This window comes from Podarcis pityusensis (assembly GCF_964106645.2).
Source record: "Podarcis pityusensis genome assembly, chromosome: 3".
NCBI lineage: Eukaryota > Metazoa > Chordata > Lepidosauria > Squamata > Lacertidae > Podarcis > Podarcis pityusensis.
This window is the reverse complement of record NC_138026.1, coordinates 121,415,020-121,429,161: the sequence shown is the minus strand read 5'-3', so window position 1 is coordinate 121,429,161 and position 14,142 is coordinate 121,415,020. Positions and strand designations below refer to the sequence as shown.

The window sequence follows — 14,142 nt, the reverse complement described above, 5'->3', positions numbered from 1 at the left end:
GATCAACTGGAGAAGGCCTCAGATTTGTTTAGTATCTGCACAAACGAAGGCATTCAATTTAGCGGGCACCTTCATTTTTGCTCTTTTGCCTCCTGCTGGGAAAGTATGTTTGGCCAAGTACTTTTTTATATAGAGAGAGAAGTCACTGGATTCAGCGCTGGTCATTTGTTCAGCTGTGTTAACAACAAGCCCCAAATTCTGGGATCCTGTTCCACCGTTTTGCAATCATTTTGCAAAGCCTCCAAAATGGCGCAGCTGATCTAACCATCCAAACTGCAGCAGCACGTGGCCACAGGTTTGGAGTAAACTGGACAGTGTTGGATTAGGGGTGATTAGTATTGCCCCATGCTGGTTAGGTCAGCCAGACAGTTTTGAGGGGCTCTTCCAAACTCAGGGTTTACCCTGCAATTCAGTTGCAATTCATTTGCAAAAATTTGGCACATGTTTTGACCAATGTTGGATTGGGGGTGTGTGAGATATCCAGGAACCCCAGTGTGATAATTGCTTAGTTTTGGGGGCACTGCAAAACATGGGTTTGCCCCGCAAAACTTTGGCACGGGTTTGGAGTGAATCGGACGGTGCAGGATTTTGGGGTGATGCCTAGAAACCCGGATTTGATGTATCAATTACTCCGTCTCAGACGTGCAGCAAAATGCAGGGATTGTTCTGCAAAACGATTGCAAAACGATTGCAAAACTTTGGAGGTGATCCCAACTTTGGGGGTTCATAACTAGAACAAACAGCTCGTTTGTTCTGCATTTTTAAAAATGTTTTGATTATTTTATTGCATCCCACCATGAGATAGATGATAGATAGAAAGATAGATAGATGAGTTGGCAGTTTATAAGCGCTCAAATAAATAAATAAATCTCCTTATATTCTCTCTCTCATTTTCCTTACTCTTTCTTCCCTCTGCTTGGCTCTCCCCACTGTCAAAGTTCAGATTGTAAGCTCCTAGGGGCCAAGACCTGTTGTGTATGTATGTATGTATGTATGTATGTCTGTCTGTCTGTCTGTCTGTATGTACCATATTTTTCGCCCTATAGGACACACTTTTCCCCCTCCAAAAAGGAAGGGGAAATGTGTGTGCGTCCTATGGGGCGAATGCAGGCTTTCGCTGAAGCCTGGAGAGTGAGAGGGGTCAGTGCGCACCGACCCCTCTCGCTCTCCAGGCTTCAGGAAGCTCTCCGCAAGCCTTGGGAGCCCGCGGGAGTTCCCGTCGGGCTCCCTAGGCTTGCGGATAGCAGCCTGCATCTGCATCGCGCTGCACCTCCCCGCTGTCCCCCGACCTGGTCTGAAGGCTGGCGGCGGGGAGAAGCGTGCTTCTCCCTGCCACCAGCCCCACAAGCTCCGGGGACAGCGGGGAGGCGGAGCCTTCAAACCAGGTCGGGGGACAGTGGGAAGGCGCGCTGTGCTTCCCCGCTGCCCCGGAGCTTGTGGGGCTGGCGGCAGGGAGAAGCTCGGGCTTCCCCAGCCCCGCCCCCCAAAACTAGGTGCGTCCTATGGGCCGGTGCGTCCTATGGGGTGAAAAATACGGTATGTATTTTGGGACTCCTGCTGTAAAGTGGTGCAACGACACTGATACTCTGCCTACTCTTCTTACAGAGCTGGGAAAGGCGTCTTTTCAGCCATGAAGTTGGGCAAAGCACGTGGTCAAAAAGATGACCACCACAGGAAGCAAGGTAACTCTTTGCACCCTCACCTCCTGGTCTTCTGGGTGGCAGGGAATTGTGACCGCTGAGGCCATTTGCATTGCATATCTGAGGGGTCCAGGTCCTGGTCAAGGAGAAAAGTATATTACTGATATTAATATAGTGCAGCTTGAAGAAATTGGATGCATAAAAGCTGACTCCTTGTGGGATGAAAATATTGTCCAGACCCATAAATATGATTCAAGCTTTACCAACAAGAACGTCTCCAAAACAGGTACAAAAACAATCAATGATGCATCCCAACAGTTCCGTAAGATATATGGTTATCAAAGCATAGGTTCAGCATCTTCTTCTTAGAAATATAATATAACTCTGAACAGGTACGGTAAGGTAAAGGTAAAAAAAAACTCCTGGACGGTTAAGTCCAGTCAAGAATCAAAGGTTCTTTCTCTCCTTACAGAGACTTTTCTCTCTCTCCTTACACAGACTCCATTAGCCTGCATTTCATTAGCCTGAGGCTGTTCCTTCTGGAAGACAATCATTAGCACATCTCCCTCTCATTTATCCTGGGAACAAAAGACCCAAAGTCAACTCCCTTCAAAACGGAGATTTGCAACTGAATACCTTAATCATATGATCTAAGGTTAAACACCCACGTGAAAGAACAGAGAACATCAACAGTTAATTATTCACCCAGCTAGAAGCTTAGAGAGCTAATTCTAGCTTTAGTACACCACAACAGAAGTTTCCAATTGTTAAACCCTTTCAGCAATATACATACAGGCATTCCAGCGTGCAATTAAACAATCACACTTAACAAAATATCCCTTGAATTCTTTGCATCTATGGATGCAGCCTCCCAACAACAGCTATTGGATGAATGGAATGGCAGAGAAGTCCATGTCTCCCTGCCTTTATACTCCACAAATCTCAGGAGGAGCCACCAATAGATTAAGAGCTCAGATTAAGAGGTTTAACCATGAATTTGCGTCTCTCTCCATGGCAGATGAACCAGCAGTCCTGGAAGCCGAAGACCTGGACCGGAAGGCGATGCGGCTGGGAGGCGGGCTGGACCCAGACACCATCTCCCTGGCATCGGTCACAGCCGTCACCACCAATGTATCCAACAAGAGGTGAGCAGGCTTGCAAGGCAGGCCAAGGCATAGAGTCCAAAGCTTGTCGTCAATTGTCCTTTACTCAGATTAGGCTTATTAACATGAATGGATCAAAGTTAGGTATCATAGAATTGTAGAGTTGGAAGGGACCCCCAGAGGCATCTAGTCCAACCCCCTGCAATGCAGGAATCTCAACTAAAGTATCAATGGCAGATGGTCATCCAACCTTTGCTCAAAATCCTCCAAAGAAGGAGAGTCCACCACCTCTTGTGGCAGTCTGTTCCACGGTCGAACAGCTCTTAACGTCAGAAAGTTCTTCCTCAAAGGATCCAGAAACAATGGAAATGTTTAAATGATTATTTATGTAGACAAGGATTAAGTGCAAGGTTGTGTTTAGAATAGATTTATGAAAGACTTAGAAAACCTATTGATTAGAAAATTTGTATGAGATTGTATGGGGAAAATACGGAATAACAGATACAAATTTGCTTAAAAGGTATATAGGAAGTGCAACGTAAGGGATGGAAGTCAATGAAATTTTATTATTGAGGTATTTGTAGAATAAATTTGGAAGAAATTCTTCCAATTTTTCTTCTTATTTTTTCTTTTTCTTTTTTTCTTTTTTCTTTTCTTCCTTTTTCCTTTTTTGTTCTTTTTTTATATATGTGTGCTTATCTGAAAAATGTATGTATATATTTGTATGCATTTTGCTTGTATTTTGTAATAATTATGTTAAATAAAATTTAATAATAATAATAAGAAGAAGAAAGTTCTTCCTGATGTTTAGTGGGAATCTCCTTTCTTGTAGCTTGAAGCCATGGGTTCGAGTCCTACCCTCCAGAGCAGGAGAAAACAAGCTTGCTCCAGGAGAAGTAGGATGTGCATCACTAGGGGCAAAAGATCTTCTCTTTTCCAGAACCTGCTAAGCAGGGCACAATTCATATATGGAGTTCTAATGTCGAGGGGAAAGCTGTCCACCCTCAACTTCTATCAACTTCATGCCTTATGAGGAACGGCTAAGGGAGCTGGGCATGTTTAGCCTGGAGAAGAGGAGGTTAAGGGGTGATATGATAGCCATGTTCAAATATATAAAAGGATGTCACATAGAGGAGGGAGAAAGGTTGTTTTCTGCTGCTTCAGAGAAGCGGACACGGAGCAATGGATCCAAACTACAAGAAAGAAGATTCCACCTAAACATTAGGAAGAACTTCCTGACAGTAAGAGCTGTTTGACAGTGGAATTTGCTGCCAAGGAGTGTGGTGGAGTCTCCTTCTTTGGAGGTCTTTAAGCAGAGGCTTGACAACCATATGTCAGGAGTGCTCTGATGGTGTTTCCTGCTTGGCAGGGGGTTGGACTCGATGGCCCTTGGGGTCTCTTCCAACTCTATGATTCTATCTGGCAAACATAGTGCTGACCTAACTTCTAGGGCTCTTGTGCAGCTTACTGAGATAGCGCTTGTGAACTGTGCTGAGCACTTTTCTGACTGTGATCATTCCCTTTTCCAGATCCAAGCCAGATATTAAAATGGAGCCCAGCGCTGGGAGGCCTATGGACTACCAGGTAAGCTGCTTACCGTCTCTCTTTCATGGGGAACCGTCCCTGGTGCACCATCTGCCTTAACACACACGCACACACGTATCTGAAGAAGTGTGCATGCACACGAAAGCTTATACCCAGAACAAACAAATAGTTGGTCTCTAAGGTGCTACCGGACTTTTTATTTTTTATTTTTTTTATTTTGACACACACACATATTGTTTGGTGAAGAAGTAAAAGTAGTATTTACTTACATAATCGGGGTCTGGAAGCGGCAATTAAAGTAGCTAAATGAAGGCAGGTTTATAACTATTATCTAAGTTCTAAAAGTAAAAAATAGGCAGCCCCGTATAGGGAAGTTTTTTTATTGTGCAATGTTTTATTATGTTTTTATATATGTTGGAAGGTGCCCGGAGTGGCTGGGGCAACCCAATCAGATGGGCAGGGTACACATATTAGTACAAATTTTTATTTCTTCTTCCTCTTCTTCTTCTTCTTCGTTCAAAAATGGTGCCTGAACTGCAGAGCTCAGACATGCTTGTATGGTCAGCTTGGAAACATGATGAAGAAAGAAGAGGCTGACCAGGCAGGAAGGAAGGATGTAGTGTTACAGTTTCCTGCCAAAGCAGACAAAGGAAATGATGTCACAGAGTGCTCTCTAGCAAATTTGTCGGGAAAGCTCTCTGAGCCTCAGCCCATCTGGCAATACATGAATTGCTGGTTTGACTGCAATGATGCCCCGCAGCTCCCTTTAGGGACAAGAGCGGGGAGAGGGAATAAAGGAAGATGGCGCCCAACTCTGAGTGGCCCAGGTCACGGCTAACCACCTCTTCTCCGACTAGGTCAGCGTCACGGTCATTGAGGCGCGGCAGCTGGTGGGGCTCAACATGGACCCCGTGGTCTGCGTGGAGGTGGGGGACGAGAAGAAATATACGTCCATGAAAGAATCGACCAACTGCCCCTACTACAATGAGGTGAGGTCTCTGCCTGTGCTGTGTGGATAAGCCCTGTGTCTCCTTTGCAAGAGGCTGGGCTGGGCGGGACTGATCCATCCCACCTGTGCGTAATGACAATTCTAACTTAATAATAATAATAATAATAATAATAAATTTTATTTATATCCCGCCCTCCCCAGCCGAAGCCGGGCTCAGGGCGGCTAACAACAATAAAACAGTACAAAAGTACAGCACAAACAACACTCTAAAATCATTCATTATAAAATTAATTAATTCAAGCCACTGGCAACCATTGGGCCAGAGCTCCGCGAAGATTGCCGAGGGAGGGAGTCAGGCTGTGCCCTGGCCAAAGGCCTGGTGGAACAGCTCTGTCTTGCAGGCCCTGCGGAAAGATGTCAAATCCCGCAGGGCTCTGGTCTCTTGTGACAGAGTGTTCCACCAGATCGGAGCCACAACCGAAAAAGCCCTGGCTCTGGTTGAGGCCAGCCTAACTTCTCTGTGGCCTGGGACCTTCAAGATGTTTTTATTTGAAGACCGTAAGTTTCTCTGTGGGGCATACCAGGAGAGGCGGTCCCGTAGGTACGAGGGTCCTAGGCCCTATAGGGCTTTAAAGGTTAAAACCAGCACCTTAAACCTGATCCTGTACTCCACCGGGAGCCAGTGCAACTGGTATAGCACCGGGTGAATGTGATCTCGCAGTGAAGACCCCGTAAGGAGTCTCGCTGCAGCATCCTGCACCCGCTGGAGTTTCTGGGTCAGTCTCAAGGGCAGCCCCACGTAGAGCGAGTTACAGTAATCCAGTCTGGAGGTGACCGTCACGTGGATCACAGTGGCTAGGTCAGGGCGAGAAAGGTAAGGAGCCAACTGCTTAGCTTGGCGGAGATGGAAAAATGCCGCCTTTGTTATAGCTGCAATCTGCGCCTCCATGGAAAGGGAGGTGTCGAAGATTACACCCAAACTCTTAACGGATGGTGCTGGCACTAATTGCGCCCCCACAAGAGATGGGAGTTGCCCCCCCAATCCCATATCGCCCCGTCCCAGCCACAGGACCTCTGTCTTCGAAGGATTTAGCTTCAACCGGCTCCCACGTAACCATCCAGCCACAGCTTCCAAACATCTGGTCAGTGTGTCTGGGGCCGAGTCAGGATGGCCATCCATCAACAGATGGATTAAAGTTAAAAATTAAGTTAAAAATTCTGCAAAAGGAATGTTTCAGTGCAGCAATGCAGCAAAGGACCCAAACCCTTTGGCTTGCAGAGTGCATCACCAGTTGCAGAGTGCTCTTATGCTCGAATGCTGACATTTGAACGTCTTGCTAAGAAAAAAATGATTTAAAAAACCCACCACTTTTTCAAAATTCAAGAATCCCCACCCCCTTCATATTTTGAGGGAATTGTAGACTTTCACACTTATTTCTGCCTTGGCCGTGGCAGCGGAACATCGAGATTCTAGAACAGCCTTTCTCAGCCTTGGGTCCCCAGATGTTCTAGAACTACAACTCCCATCATCTCTGACCACTGGTCATGCTGGCTAGGAATGATGGGAGTTGTAGTCCAACAACATCTGGGGACCCAAGGTTGAGAAAGGCTGTTGCGTGGTGAGTTCCCACCTCCCCCCAGTGGAAATAAAGGCACATGACACAGATATTTAAGGTTAATGGGCTAAATATGGCCACAACTTTATTGGTTACAGGTGATGAGTGGTATTGGCTTAGGCATTGGTCCTAACCGACTATCCGGCTTCAGCCTGTTCACTTGAAGTCCGGGAAGGGTTCACTTGAAGTCCCCACCAGTAGGGGGAGTCCTGCTGATGCACATCAACTAGGAACTCCCCCAGGGTCACCGCTCGGGGGCGTGCCTTAGGCCCTCACCTCCATAGGCTTCAGACAGGGCCACGCCCCCCGGAATCCTTTATCGTATTACCCTCAATATGTGGGTACCCTCCCTCCATCTACATAACACTACCAATACCAATGTCTAACCGCCAATACCAAGGAAGTTGTGATGATTTGCTACGAGGTAGGTGAAAAACCAAGCGGCTGGTGCCAATTTGCCGAGTGGAAAAATTCCTACCAGGCCCCTTAATGGCGACCACAAAGAGGGAGAACCCAGGCAGCCCCTGCGTTAAATGGAGCAGGCCACGCCCCCCAGGCCAGCCGATTGGCTGGCCAGGGGATGATGCGATCGGGATTCCCTCAACCGCGCGGAGGCTGAGAGCCAGTCCCCACGCGCATGGTGGGAGGGTGAAGCCCGCAACCCCACCTCCTTCTACGTCAGAAGTGGCTTTCTAGAATGATATACATTGGGTGTTGTTTTTTTAATCATGTTCTTTCTTACCATGGCTAATCCCTGACCCTCCTTTTCTCTCTCCTTCCTCCCTGCTCCCAGTATTTTGTCTTCGACTTCCACGTTCCCCCAGATGTCATGTTCGACAAAATCGTCAAGATATCGGTGAGCAAGACTCTCTGCCTGCTCTCTTGTCTCTGTTGGAGAATTCTTGTAAACTGGCCAGTTTTGACATAGAGGATGAACAGCTTAGGAGAAGACAACCTTAGGAGAGCTGGAACAGATGCAGATGAAGAAATGGGGTGCCGTTTAAGAGAAATACCTGATGCTCCAAACCAGCACATGAATCAACTCTAGGGCATGTGAGGCTAGAGCTTCATCCCCCAAGAAATGGGTTCAAACACTGTTTTATCTAACACATATATTTTTGCAAGCAATTTCCTCTGCAGCAAGGCATTCCTGTATGTTTCTTCCACTGATATAGCATCATGTGTGCTTCTCTCCAATGTGTGCACTTCTGTTCTACATGGTTTTGGTCGAGTACTGCTGTTGCAAAATGCAGAGAAATGTGAATCTCAAATGGCTGTGCACATTGGCTCTGTGCGCGAGATCTCATGGAACCATCTGGGTTCCTGCTGTATCTTGTGCAAGCATCCTTAGCCTCTCAGAATGCAAAAGCTGAGCAGGCTTTGCCCAGCAAGCAAGGCAGAGAGCTTAAAACATCTTTCTGCACCAGCTCTGCTTAGGTTAGGTAAAGGTAAAGGGACCCCTGACCATTAGGTCCAGTCGTGCCCAACTCTGGGGTTGCGGTGCTCATCTCGCTTTACTGGACGAGGGAGCTGGCGTACAGCTTCCGGGTCATGTGGCCAGCATGACTAAGCCGCTTCTGGTGAACCAGAGCAGCGCACGGAAACTCCATTTACCTTCCCGCCGGAGCGGTACCTAATTATCTACTTGCACTTTGATGTGCTTTCGAACTGCTAGGTTGGCAGGAGCAGGGATTGAGCAACGGGAGCTCACCCCGTCGTGGGGATTCGAACTGCCAACCTTCTGATCGGCAAGTCCTAGGCTCTGTGGTTTAACCCACAGTGCCACCCGCATCCCATCTGCTTAGGTTACCCGGCACAAAAAGAGTTTTTAAGCTCCCACCATTGCTTGCTGGGCTCTGGGAGTATGGAAAATTCTCTCTCCCTCTGCCTCACCCACTAGGGTTTAGATATATGCAATTTTCGGGTGTACATGTAATCTTTGGCACCAAACCTGCACGTAAGATTGGCCTGAATAGAAGTCTCACCTTTTCCCCAAATGCCAACCGTGAAAAGTTAAAGTGTGGCTTATATTCATGACCTTATGGTATGCAGCCAGGAGTGCTGGGCAAACAGCTCTAGGAGCATGGCAAAGCGGAGCCTGCCCAGTGTATAGACCCCCACATTCTCCCCCAAGGCCGGGAAGGAAGAGAGAGAGGAAGGGGAAAGGCCGCCGGCAACACAGCGCAGCTCCTCCCCTTGCACCCAGGATGCAGCCAGGAGCAGCGAGGAAGGGAGCAGCTTATAATCGGGGGGGGGTCTCTCTCCCCCCCCCCCCCCAATTTTAAAGGTGCAGCCTATATTCGGGTGCAGCTTATATTCAGGCCAATACAGTACTGCATTGGGTACAGCTTGTGGGATTTGACTTTCCTCAGTGGGTAATTTACTGTATTTTTCGCTGCATAAGATGCACCTGACCATAAGACACACCTAGTTTTTAGAGGAGGAAAGGGGGAAAGCCCCATTTTTTGGGGGGGGGGGCCCAGCTCACAGTTGTGCAGCTTCTTTTGCAAAGGGGGAAAGCCCGATTTTTTTGAGGATCAGCTCAAAGTTGTTGAGCTTACTTTGCAAAGGGAAAAAATCCTGGTTTTATGGGGTTCAATTCACAGTTCTGTAGCATCTTTAGGAAAGGAAAGGGAGGTGTTTCTACAGTTTCCAGACAGATAATCTAATCAGCCAGTCCCATGTCGCTGGGGAAACAAACAGCCTCCGTCTGCAGAACATTCAACAATGGAGGCCTGGGCAAGGGAGCCAGCGACCGACCACACATTTGCTCCATAAGACGCGCAGACATTTCCCCTTACTTTTTAGGAGGAAAAAAGTGCATCTTATGGAGTGAAAAATACGGTAATACCCACCGTTTAGAAACAGAATTCATGCAGCATGGATTAACTGGCCACCTTGCTAACTGAAGTGAATTCCTGCATTTACATCCATCCTATCAGTTAAAACAAACAGACAAACAAACATTTATGTAGCATTTAGGGTTCAGTAGGTGCCTGTTTATCACATTCCTCAGAAATGTCTGCTGCGAGGTGCAAGGTAGGCTCCTCGCTAAACCTCTCCTCCAACTCTCCCCCTCCCTTCTTTAACCTGAAGGTGATTCATTCCAAAAACCTCCTGCGCAGTGGAACCTTAGTCGGCTCCTTCAAAATGGACGTCGGAACCGTTTACACCCAGCCAGGTAGGTGGAAAGAGTTTTTTTCTGGTGTGGAAGGCTGTTCTTGTGTTGTCAGGGTGGTGACAGTAGCTGTGGGAGAAATTTCTCCTTGGCGGTTCAATATGGAGGCTGGCACCAAATTTCCAGTTAGCCAAATTTTATTCATAGAATCATAGAGCTACAAAGGACCCTGATGGTTTCCTAGTCTGATCCTCTGTAATGCAAGAACGCAGTGAATTATTTTAGCTGTTCATTTCTCTAGTCAACCACCCTCTGCCACCCCAACACCTCACCATCTCTTCATCCAACCACAGTCCTGGGAAACACATACTCAAACCATTTTTTTCCTGTGCGTGCAGAGCCCTCACTGCACTTTATCTGACATTGTTTTTGTGGGAATGTTGAGGGTGGCAGGAGAGGATATATTGTTTATTAATATCCTTCCTAACTTGTGCTAGCAAGTTCCTTTACTTAGCAGAGTTTACATTCCCCTTTTTACATGCACAGCAGATAGCTGGTTGCAGGCTCGTGTGAGCCTCTCACTAGTATACAATTCAGTCTGTCTCAGATTGAATTGTACGTTCCTGGTAAGTTCCCTTGAATCCCTCTTAAAAGAATAAAGATGCCACAATCTTATTCAAAGTCAATAAAAGAAGTTTACTTACATTAGTTCACGGTTGGATCCCTGAAGGCAGACTTAGTTACAAATACAGTGGATGCTCGGGTTGCGAACGTGATCCGTGCAGGATTCACATCTGCAGCCTGCAGCATCCACAACCCGCAGCAGCGCATCTGCGCACACATGGCTTGCGATTCAGCACTTCTGCGCATGCGCAAAGTGCGATTAAGCGCTTCTGCACATGCATGAACACCGAAACCCGGAAGTAACCCGTTCCAGTACTTCTAGGTTTTGGCAGTCTGTAACCTGAAAAAACGCAACCTGAAGCGTCTGTAACCCAAGGTATGACTTTATGTACATGTGGATCTACCCTATGTGGGAGAATAATCCTAGTGCTTCTGCTAGCTGAGAGCTAGCAGAGCAGTCCTAGCTAAAAGTTGGTCCAACGAAGAAGGAAGTCAAAGAGAGAGAGGCATGCTGTGTGACCCGTCCTTTTGTTACCTGGACAGGTAAGGTCATGCCCACCTTCTATCACATGCAAAAGGAAGGATGCTCCAGCCAGGAGGAACAGGAAGTTTTGACTGGCTGGACCAAACATCCCCTTGCATGTCCACTCTAGGAAAACAAAGGAATGTTGTATTTGACTGCTCCCAGTGGTTACACCCCACAGTTTTTCACTCTAACATTCAGCCCCGAGGCTCCTCCTAAACTGGTTCTTGCCACTTTTGTGGTCCAGCCACACGCTTTGCAGAGTGACATGGTCCTCACTGATAATGGGTTTCACAGAAGTCTGCCCATCCTCTTTGGTGGGTGCCATTGAGGGCTGGTGTCCCCCCTGGCGTCCCGGGAGCCAATGTGGAAAGTCCCAGGGACTGTTTCCCAGGCAGCAATGGGAGCCTAATGAAGCAGCGGTTCCTGCACCAGTCCACCTGGGGGAAGGAAGGCGCCAGGCTCTGCCGAGATGCTCAACTTGTGGGCGATCCTGCCCTCTCCCCGGCCCACCTCGCAGGGTCTCATGGTGGCTCCTTGTCTTCTCCTTGCAGAGCACCAGTTCTACCACAAGTGGGCGCTCCTCTCGGACCCGGAGGACATCACCGCGGGGCTGAAGGGTTATGTGAAGGTGGACATCGCGGTGGTGGGCAAAGGGGACAACATCAAGACGCCCCACAAGGCGAACGAGACAGACGAGGACGACATTGAGGGGTGAGCAGGGGAGGGGGGAGGAAGGAGAGAAGAGCAGAGGGAGGGGAAAGGGGGGAGGAGAGAGAGAGAGAGAAGAAGAAGAAGAGTTTGGACTTGAGATCCCACCTTTCACTCCCCTTAAGGCAGGGGTCGGCAAGGTTTACCTCACCTGGCCCAGCTCACTCCAGCGGAGACGCAACGGAGACGCGATTTTCAGCGCCAGAGAAGCGAGTCCCCATGCCAGTTTAGCACAGCGCATGGGGACTTGCTTCGGGGGCGGCTCGTGGGCCATTTGTGGCCCATGGGCCTCAGGTTGCTGACCCCTGCCTTGTTGTTGTTTAGTCATTTAGTCGTGTCCGACTCTTCGTGACCCCCTGGACCAGAGCACGCCAGGCACTTCTGTCTTCCACTGCCTCCCACAGTTTGGTAGCTTTGAGAACACTGTCCCATCATCTCGTCCTCTGTCGTCCCCTTCTCCTTGCGCCCTTCATCTTTCCCAGCATCAGGGTCTTTTCCAGGGAGTCTTCTCTTCTCATGAGGTGGCCAAAGTCTTGGAGCCTCAGCTTCAGGATCTGTCCTTCCAGTGAGCACTCAGGGCTGATTTCCTGAAGAATGGAGAGGTTTGATCTTCTTGCAGTCCATGGGACTCTCAAGAGTCTCCTCCAGCACCAGAATTCAAAAGCATCCATTCTTTGGCGATCAACCTTCTTTATGGTCCAGCTCTCACTTCCATACATCACTACTGGGAAAACCATAGCTTTAACTATACGGACCTTTGTTGGCAATGTGATGTCTCTGCTTTTTAAGATTCTATCTAAGGAGTCTCAAAGCGGCTCACAATCTCCTTTCCCTTCCTGCCCCACAACAAACACTCTGTGAGGTGAGTGAGGCTGAGATACTTCAGAGAAGTGTGACTAGCCCAAGGTCACCCAGCAGCTGCATGTGGAGGAGCGGGGAAGCGAACCCGGTTCACCAGATTAGGAGTCCACCACTCTTAACCACTACACCACTCTTTTACAGATTGTTCTTTGCTGAAAGGAAATTACATGAAAATGATGTATAGATTGTATATAACACCAGTGCAGATAGGAAGAATGTATAAAACTGCTTCAAATATATGCTGGAAATGTAAGGAAAAAGAAGGGACTTTTTACCATATGTGGTGGGACTGTAGTAAGATTAACAAAAATTGGGAAATGATATACAATGAGTTGAAGAAAATGTTCCAATTCACATTTGTAAAAAAGCCTGAAGCATTTTTGTTAGGGATCGTAGGAAAAAAACCTGCCGAGGAAATTGAAGAACATTTTCATGTATGCAGCAAGAGTGCTTCAGGTTTCTTAACAAATGTCAGATGGAACATTTTCTTCAACTCATTATATATCATTTCCCAAAACGGTGTTGGCCGTGTCTTGCAGGAACCTGCTCCTTCCCGACGGTGTCCCTCCGGAGAGGCAGTGGGCGCGCTTCTACATCAAGATCTACCGGGCAGAGGGTCTCCCTCGCATGAACACCAGCATCATGGCCAACGTCAAGAAGGCCCTCATTGGAGAGAACAAGGATTTGGTGGACCCCTACGTCCAGGTCCTCTTTGCAGGACAAAAGGTACGTAGGCATGTTAAGAGAGCCTCCAGACTCTGCCCACCTGAGAGTCCCTCTCGCTTGCAGAGAGACAGCTGGCTTTTGTTTAATGATGTGCATCCTTTGGACCATCGCTCTAATCAGTTAGACTGCAACGGCCATTCAATAAATAGAAGAAAATTGAATTATTATATCCGTTTAGATATCAAAAGGTGCTGAGAAAAACAACTTTGCTTGTCAAACTTCAAACCACAAGGATCGGCAAGTCCGAGGCTCTGTGGTTTAACCCACAGCGCCACCCGCGTCTATTCCTTTAAAGGACTATCGCCTTAAAGGAAGGACCATGCTATTCCTTTTTGGTCAGACCCCCACCTGGAGTCCTTCGTCCAATTCTGGGCACCACAATTTAAGAAGGATGTTGATAAGTTGGAAGGTGTGCAGAGGAGGGAGACCAAGATGATTCTATGAAATTGTATTCTATGAAATTGTAATCTCCTGCCGCGTGGCTCAATCTGGTTGCGGCCTGGGACCTTGATCACCTTAGATGGCCACTGGCTTCTATTAGATCATTCCCAGAAGATCCCTATCAAGGGATGCAGTTCCTGAGGACTATGTGGAACCTCCAGCACCAAGAGCAGCATACCTTTGAATGCAAGTTGCTGGCAAACAACAGTGGGAGAACGTGGTTGTCTGTAGACTTCCTGGGAACATCTGCCTCTCCACTCTTGGAGACAGGATGCTGGGCTAGAC

The 14,142-nt window shown here is 47.9% G+C and overlaps 1 protein-coding gene across 16 annotated transcripts in view; it reads left to right on the top strand.

Moving 5' to 3' along the window:
- OTOF (otoferlin) overlaps positions 1 to 14,142 on the top strand; it is a 202,944-nt gene that overhangs the window by 106,543 nt on the left and 82,259 nt on the right. For all 16 annotated transcript variants that reach the window (XM_081000800.1, XM_081000798.1, XM_081000788.1 and 13 more), the window contains 8 exons: positions 1,606 to 1,682; positions 2,659 to 2,785; positions 4,273 to 4,327; positions 5,146 to 5,277; positions 7,647 to 7,709; positions 9,950 to 10,034; positions 11,673 to 11,832; positions 13,230 to 13,416. In XM_081000800.1, coding sequence (XP_080856926.1) covers positions 1,606 to 1,682; positions 2,659 to 2,785; positions 4,273 to 4,327; positions 5,146 to 5,277; positions 7,647 to 7,709; positions 9,950 to 10,034; positions 11,673 to 11,832; positions 13,230 to 13,416 — 886 coding nt within the window. The remainder of the gene's footprint in view (positions 1 to 1,605; positions 1,683 to 2,658; positions 2,786 to 4,272; positions 4,328 to 5,145; positions 5,278 to 7,646; positions 7,710 to 9,949; positions 10,035 to 11,672; positions 11,833 to 13,229; positions 13,417 to 14,142) is intronic.